General features: G+C 45.2%; 1 protein-coding gene across 1 annotated transcript; it reads left to right on the top strand.

Annotated features, from left to right (window-relative positions):
• The first annotated feature begins 408 nt into the window (after positions 1 to 408).
• On the top strand, positions 409 to 6,292 carry LOC149455946 (protein kinase C delta type-like). Its single transcript, XM_089685722.1, has 6 exons — positions 409 to 699; positions 1,872 to 2,029; positions 2,522 to 2,660; positions 3,943 to 4,134; positions 4,535 to 4,669; positions 5,263 to 6,292. Exons 1-6 carry the CDS (start codon positions 460 to 462, stop codon positions 5,392 to 5,394), a joined length of 996 nt encoding a protein of 331 aa, XP_089541848.1. The 5' UTR covers positions 409 to 459; the 3' UTR covers positions 5,395 to 6,292.
• The last annotated feature ends 1,337 nt before the right edge of the window (positions 6,293 to 7,629 follow it).

Consider the following 7,629-nt stretch of genomic DNA (forward strand, 5'->3'; position numbering starts at 1 on the left):
AGTGCGGTTTGAAAAAGAGTCATGTAGGATTTCTGAGCAGTGTGGTCTGGTTCAGGTGCGGATTACAGGCTAATGACTTCTATGGGAACAGTTTCTAAACCACATATGTGTGAACAGGATAATCTTGAGAGCTAATTCTGTCCTTACCAGTGGTTAGTCAGAATAAGTAGGAGGAGGGGAGAGGGAGCATTTGTGGAATAGTTGGGGTTTACCTAGTTTGGACTAGGTAGGGTGTGCAGCAAGCAGTCAGAATCAACCATGTACAAGTCTGATTTCTGCAGAGTGAATTATGATTGGTCGTTTTGGGGTATGACACCTACGAATCAGCCTGCTGTAATGAAAAAGACCGATGGAGGCTCTTTGTTATGTCTACAGGACACTAATGCAGGTTGATAATATGTCAACAAATGACAGAAAAAGAGGAGGAAAAGAAATGTAATTAGAGACACAAATTGAGGAATGTTTAGTAATGATGTTACAGCTAGAGTATGTGGAAAAGATGATATACTAACTGTCCCTTTCTTACAGGTCGTGGCAGCCACCCATCGTGACAGTAAGCTCCTGGTGGCCGTGAAGTTGGTCAGCAAGAAGCTTCTAATTGATGAAGACCCAGATTCCGTCCTTATTGAGCGCCAAGTACTGGAAATGGTTGAGAGCAGCCCTTTCTGTACTCACCTCTATGGCGCATTTCAAACAAAAGTAAGTATTTTAGGAAAATATATACAGTAACAAAAAAATTCCTTTATGACATCTGTCTGTCCGCTTTTGAAGCTGAACTCCAGACAGGCAGGAAATATGCAGATGTGACACATGTATGTATTCACACAATCGTGGTTGGTGGTCTCCCCTGCCCCCTACACTGACAACCGTCATACTGCATTGTGCAATACTATGTAATGCAATCTGGCCTGACTGGCTCACACTGGTACCTGTTCCTCTTCTATTTTGAATCCTGCTGTGAGGAAGGGAAGCCAATATAAAAATGACTTTGGCTAATTTTACTGATTTACTTAATACAAGGGATGCACCGATACTGGTTTTTTTATCAGCAAGTACGAGTACCGATACTTTCGGTCAAGTACTCGCCGATACTGAGTGCCGATTCTTTGCGCTGCAATTTGCGCTAATGGATGCAAATTGCACCGCACAGAACAGCATGCAGTTTTAGAAGGAATACAATTCCCGTCCAAACCGCATACGGTTTCCCCACTGCTCTTGTGTGAACCCAGGCTTGTCATAGCCCGAGTTCACATAAGAGTGGTGCAGGTATACCTCCCTGCAGGCATCCCGTGCTGAGTATCAGTGGTAGAAGAGGAGAGAAAGTGGCAGGGATTTCCTCTCATTGCCGCAATGCTTGGGCTAGACGGCATCTGACTGGTCAGCTGCTCTCTCCTCTCCTACCACTGACACTCAGCATGGAATGCCTGTAGGAAGGTTTCCTGCACTGCTCCTGTGTGTTTGCACAGGAGCAGTGGGGAAACCGCATGCCATTTGGACAGGAATCGCATTCCTGTTCAAATCGCATGCTAAACTTTGCGGTTCAATTTGCATCGATTAAACGCAAATCGTGCCGCAAAGTATCAGTTAAGGTAACGGGAGTAGTTTCACGAGTACTCATGAAAATACTCGGTATCCCTACTTAACACATCACTGGAATCAAGGGATGGTTTATATCTGACTGAAGTTCAAATATAATTGGATGAGATAAGTCAGATGTAGGGAAAGACACCAGAAACATGTTACCAAAGGTTGTGCAGCGATAGACAGACATAGATGTCATGCAGTGTATTTTGGTAGAAAATATTCTGCTGCTTTTATTTTGACCTTTTTATTGAATTCATTCACTGACCTGTCTGTATTTGCTTCTCCAGAATTACTTATTTTTTGCTATGGAATTCCTGGGTGGAGGAGACCTGCGGAAGAAGATGATCACCACCAAGCAACCATTTGACGTCACCACCATCAGATGTCTGGCAGTGGAGCTGCTTTGCGGTTTGCAATTCATACATTTGAAAGGTGTAGTGCACAGGTAAGTACCTTGAATAAACTAATCATTTTTACAATCTGCCCCTCCTGCTGCCTCAGCACCTATACTGTTACTAAATCCTATTTGTGAAAAGATCGATGGCGAGCTCACACTTACCCATTCATCCTTCTCCATCCAATGTCTGTGGCTGCCCTTCTGCTGGCAGTTCACATAAGAGAATGGTTGAGCGCAAGTTGGATCACTTTTAATGTTTCACTTACAAAGTAAAGAAGAGGGCCCATTAGGTCAGGTTTGATTGAATTTTCCACCAGGACTGATTGATTAATTCAGATGAAAATGGTTGTTTAATGGTCATACAGTAGCAGTGTAATCAGTCCCGGGAAGACACCATTGTTTCCTGGATCAAATCATTCTGTCTACGGGCAGCTAGGAAAGGCAGATTTGTGAATGTTGATCCCTCTATTGATCAGTAACACTGGGACATATGGGAGATAATTGTCTGAACTGCAGAGCTAACGCTCTTTTTCTCCATAGGGACCTGAAGCCTGAAAACATCCTTCTAGATGATGTTGGTCATGTGAAAATTGCAGATTTTGGTCTAGCCGTGACCAATATGTTCAGAAACAAGAAAGTGAAGGAAAGAGCCGGAACAGACACTTATATGGCACCAGAAGTAAGTAAAAGACCAGTCATCTGCTGGTTCAATGTGCCCATACACAGGGCAATTATCAACTAGATTAGGCCTTAAGTAGAACCTGTATATAAGGAGCAATTATCAACCAGATTAGAGGTGAATTAAAGAGAACCTGTACACATAGGTCAATTATTGACTAGATTAAAGGGAAATTTTCAGTCTGGCATTTTCCAGTCTCAGCTGAGGGTCCCATCTGACACTGGAGGCAGCCAATGACTTCCCGAAGCAGTGCTTGTTCCACGGCTGGCAAATCTCTTTGTGACCCTAAGGAGGTCTGGTGTGCCCTGGAGGTGTTGAACACTGGCAGCCTTCAGAACAGAAAGAAGGTTGGAACTGAGACAAGTTTAATAATCTATGCTGACAGGTTCTCTTTAAGGTTCCCCTAACTGGGTGACATGTAAGGAAATCAGTTATCTGCCCTGATCAGACTTCGGAAATCTCACATTCAGTTATTTTGTGAGATTGGAAGTTTAGCTCAGGAGCCACCCACTTCTGGGGGTCCCATTGATCAGGAATGTTTGGAACTCAAGTAATCTTTATCTAGGACATCAGTCATCTTAAAGCAAAGTTCCACCTGGAAAAAAAAATAAAAGTCAGCAGCTACAAAAACTGTCCCTTGGTCCAGCGGTGTACTCAACCGCTGGTTTCACCAGCCGTCTTCTCTCCCTGGTGCCGGCATCTTCAGTGTGGGCACCCGGCTATCACAGTTTGCAGCTTCACATCCGGGTGCCCACTGCGCATGCGCGAAAAGCGCTGTGCTTTGTGAGCGGCCCCGTAGATTTCTGGGACCTATCACGTGTCCCAGAAGACTACTGGGAAGGAGGGTAGGACGACAACTTCTGCTTCCCATCGCCTAGGCGATCGCAGCAGAAGTGGGGGCGGGTACCTGTCAAATCCCCCCCCCCCTGCTCCACAAAGGTGCCAATCCTTAATGGGGAGCGGGGAACAAAGGCTTAAAGCGGAACTTCCCCTTTTTGGTGGAGCTCCTCTTTAAGGTGAATGTGTTAGGATAAAATTGCTTTGCCAATTTGTTTTTCTTCTTTGTTGTTGTGTCTAACAGGGGTAGAGGGTTGCACTTACATTTCTGAGTGCACAGGCAGTAAAACTGGACAGCGTGTAATATCTAGCTTGTGTCCGCTGCTTCTACATTAATTCAATATTACAAATTGAACATTTCTGGGCGAAGCTTTCTTCTAAGAGATGCTTCTGCTTTCCAGTCTGATTTGTCACTCTGATCCTAATCTCTCTGATTTTCTTACAGGTGCATGATGGAAAGGCATATAACCAAATCGCAGATTATTTCTCACTGGGAATAATTCTGTTTGAGACAGCCTTTAAATATCACCCATTCTACGACGGCGACGACTCGAAGAAGGTGAAACATTCCATATGCCATGAGGAGCCAAGTTATCCAGAAGAGGCTGACCCCGAACTCCTGGACTTACTGAAAAAGGTAAGTAGTGACATAGTCCCAGTGGGATAAGAAAAGTTTAGGCTCATCTAATGAGTCAGTGTGCTCTGCAAATGCAGTTTACTCTTTGCTTGCTATAGGGATCTGAACAAACTGGAGCCCCATTCATCCTAATGATTGTAAAAAAAAAGTGAGCTAGGAGGTGGAGGAAATTTGTCACATGACATTTCAAGGTATTCTTTGCAGCATGATGCAGAGAACACACCGCAGACTCCACATTGCGCTGTGCATTTCATTGATAGGATATAAATTGCCAACGCCATGTGGAGTGTTTCCTGCGACCTGTGGGGAGAAGAAGCTACAGGTCTTTATAAATAAATCTCTTAGCATTTTATGCCATTGCGACCATCTTATGTTTTTCTATTTTCTTTTTCCTCTACAGCTCCTGTGCAAAGACCAGAGTCGTCGCAAAGTGGACGTTGACAACATCAACCAGCACCCATTTTTCAATGGCGTAAATTGGGAAGAGCTGGATGTGAACGGGACAAGTCCCCCATTTTCTACACAAAAAAAGAAGGTAAGTAGAAATTTCAGCAGTAAGTGTGCAGTCCACCCAGCCTGGCACTGTACACACACAATAAAGGGTGTTAGTAAGACAGCGAATCATTGTGCTTAAAGGGAAACAATCAAGCCCAGATTAATGAAAAAATCTGAAAATTTCATCTTTATTATAATTGTGCAGCATTTTTACTTCATATCTTAGCTTTACTTGGAGTCTGACTCATCAGATTGAGAGTCTGGGGGAAGGAGTTGCAGATCGCTTTGCTGCTGTTATGCACTCAGGAGCTGGGAGACAGTGTGTGAAAATGTGACCTTGAGAGGATAGCAACTGGTACACCTCAGGTGAGCTCTCAGTCTGACTCTCAAACTGAAGACTCAGGAAAAGTGAGTAAAGTGAAATAAGGGGACAAATATAAACCCTTTCAGAATTGAGTCTGCACAAATCTAATAGTGAAAATCCATATCCATGCTTATACACAGTGGTGGCTGATATCTGATATCTCGCAATAATGGATTTGGATGACCCATACAGGTGGAAATGGCCCTCATAGGTCATAGAGGCATTTCTTTTATTAGTGGATCTAATTACTCTCTCTTTTGCTTTTTCAGACCACTACAAAATTGAAGAAAAAGGAAATAGAGCTGGAAGAAATCACAGACGACGATGAGGCTATTACAGCTAAGGATCAGCAGAGATTCAAGGGCTTTTCTTTTGTCAGCAAACAATGGAGAGCCTTGTAGACGAGACTATTTCACCTAAGGAGTATAGGCTGTTCATTGGATTTTTGGTTTCAATGGTATTTTTGGATCAATGGTAAAAGCCAATAGACGCCAGATGAAGAATAACAAGTAGCTCTTGGAAAGGACTTCTGGATATTACAACATTTTAGGGCATTTTAACACATAGCAGCTCTGCTGTGTTCAGTAGAGGATCCATGAACAGATCCCCTGATGAATCAGAGCTAACCGGGACGGACATCAGTTTTCTATAGCAATGGCCATTCAGTTTGTGTCTGCATTTACACAGCGGATACGGGTTGACCTGTGATAGTTCTATGGGTGGTCGGATGTAAATGGACTATAGCCTATAGAGCAGCCTTCGTTAAATGGTGGACTGTGGGCCGTATGCGGACCGAGTCACTGTCCCATCCAGACCACCATATTTCCGCCATTTAGGAGCCAGTTCTTCACCTCAGCCGCCGCCACCGCTGTCATTATCACAGAGGGCAGAGGTAGGACATTGGTTACTAGGATACACAGCAGTCTTAGCAACCAATCACCTGCTGGGACACCTGAAAAGTTAATTCCGGCAGCTCCCACTCCCGCCCTCTATCCGAAGCTGCTGTGTCCCCAGCTCTCTGTCTAGAGCTGTCCTGTCTCCTGCTCTCTGCTCCAAATACCCTGTAGTGTTGTGGGACACGTGACAGGTCCCAGAAGACTACAGGGCCATTCACAAAGCGCAGCACTTCTCACGCATGCGCAGTGGGCACCCGCTGGACCGAAGGACAGGTAGGTGTCTGTATTTTAAAAGTCAGCAGCTACAAGTTTTGTAGCTGCTGACTTTTATTTCATTTTTTTCCAGGTGGAGCAGGTTCCTAGAGAGGATACTGATGGGATTGTTAGGCCAACTTTGCTTAATGGGTGGAAGCAAGTGTCTGGGAATGTTAAGTTCAGTCCGGTCATATCAAATGGTTAACAGGTCAGTGTTTCCAGGACAGCATAGTGAGAAACACAGATTTATTATTTCCACTGGAGATATAAATATTTGCCTGAGAGTATTACAAGACAGTAGTGGGCACCCTACAATGATTTTGCAGCCAGAATGGGCAGATTGATAACTGTGAGCAGTGCGCTGTGTATATTGCCATAGTTGAAAGGAACATATAATCTGCTGTGTTTTATACTCTTTTAAGGTGATGAACATCAAGAGGTGAAGAAAGCAGACCAGAGGTCAACGTGAAAGAAGATGAGGCAGACCAGAGGACAATGCGGGAACACAAAGAAGGCACTTGCAATTATCCCTTAGATACAAACCTGTAGAAAGAAGCGGAAACCTGACAGGGAGCTCACACAAAGAGGAAGAGGTCCCTGCTAAGATCAGGCTTACCTGACCCCAGGTAGCTGATAAAGCACTGCTGTGTCACATGGCGAAATGGTGAGTGCCATAAGTGCAGTACAAGCTGGTGAGGTGGGTAGCATTTGTAGTGTCCCACAGCCACCAAGATTTCAGGAACAAGCCTGTAAAGCCCATAGAAGCCTTCCAGAAGTGCTTGCAAATCCTGGTTGGCAGCCCCCAGATTCAGCAGTACCTGGTATCCCCCATTCACAGCCAAAGTCAGAGTTCAGGTGGAAAAGGCCAACTTGACAATGCCCCTTGATTTATTTTTTGCCCATTTTCACCGAAGATTGCTACAATTTGATTGTGGACCAAACTAATTTAATGTAAATTGCCCCCACCCAAATTAACACCTTGCCAGGCTATTTGAATGAAAACTAGTCATAGTTTCCGAATTTAGAACTTTTTTGGGGCTGACCCTTAAAAATGGCATTACAAAAAAAACATTCAAAACACCAAGATTGGAGGAAGGAGCCTGACCATGTCTTGGAGTGGGAGCTCGATGTGAAAGCTCCCGGCTCCCAAGCACCTCCAGTGTCCTGCCGAGAAGGGGAGAGATGTGCGGGAAGCCCTGGAGAAACTAGCCGGGGAGAGGGGGGCTTTCCTGGTGGGGTGCGTGGACCGAGGACCTCCGGGAGTGGCAGCCATCGCGGTGGGTCTTCCTGTGCTCTCGGCCCAGCACTGTGTGTTCCCCACAGCTCAGTGGACACCGGGCGATCAGGTGATCTGCCGCAAGGGAGTTCTGGGAGGCAGAGGAGCCAGCCAGCGTTTCTTGGAGCAAGGGAGACGCCGGCTCTCTTCCTCCTGCACACAGGACTGTGGCAGCTGGAGACACGTGAAAACGGGCTGAGTGAACCCCC

The sequence above is a fragment of the Staurois parvus genome, unplaced genomic scaffold, assembly GCF_062004578.1.
Source record: "Staurois parvus isolate SC_StPar_1 unplaced genomic scaffold, SC_StPar_1.0 ptg000381l, whole genome shotgun sequence".
NCBI classification, from domain to species: Eukaryota; Metazoa; Chordata; class Amphibia; order Anura; family Ranidae; genus Staurois; species Staurois parvus.

Excerpts from the sequence above, each read along its gene's own strand:
- LOC149455946 (XM_089685722.1), top strand. The coding sequence starts at position 460 with ATGTTTAGTAATGATGTTACAGCTAGAGTATGTGGAAAAGATGATATA. Across the intron at positions 2,661-3,942 it reads ACACTTATATGGCACCAGAA|GTGCATGATGGAAAGGCATA; the intron begins GTAAGTAAAAGA and ends ATTTTCTTACAG. Across the intron at positions 4,135-4,534 it reads TCCTGGACTTACTGAAAAAG|CTCCTGTGCAAAGACCAGAG; the intron begins GTAAGTAGTGAC and ends TTTCCTCTACAG.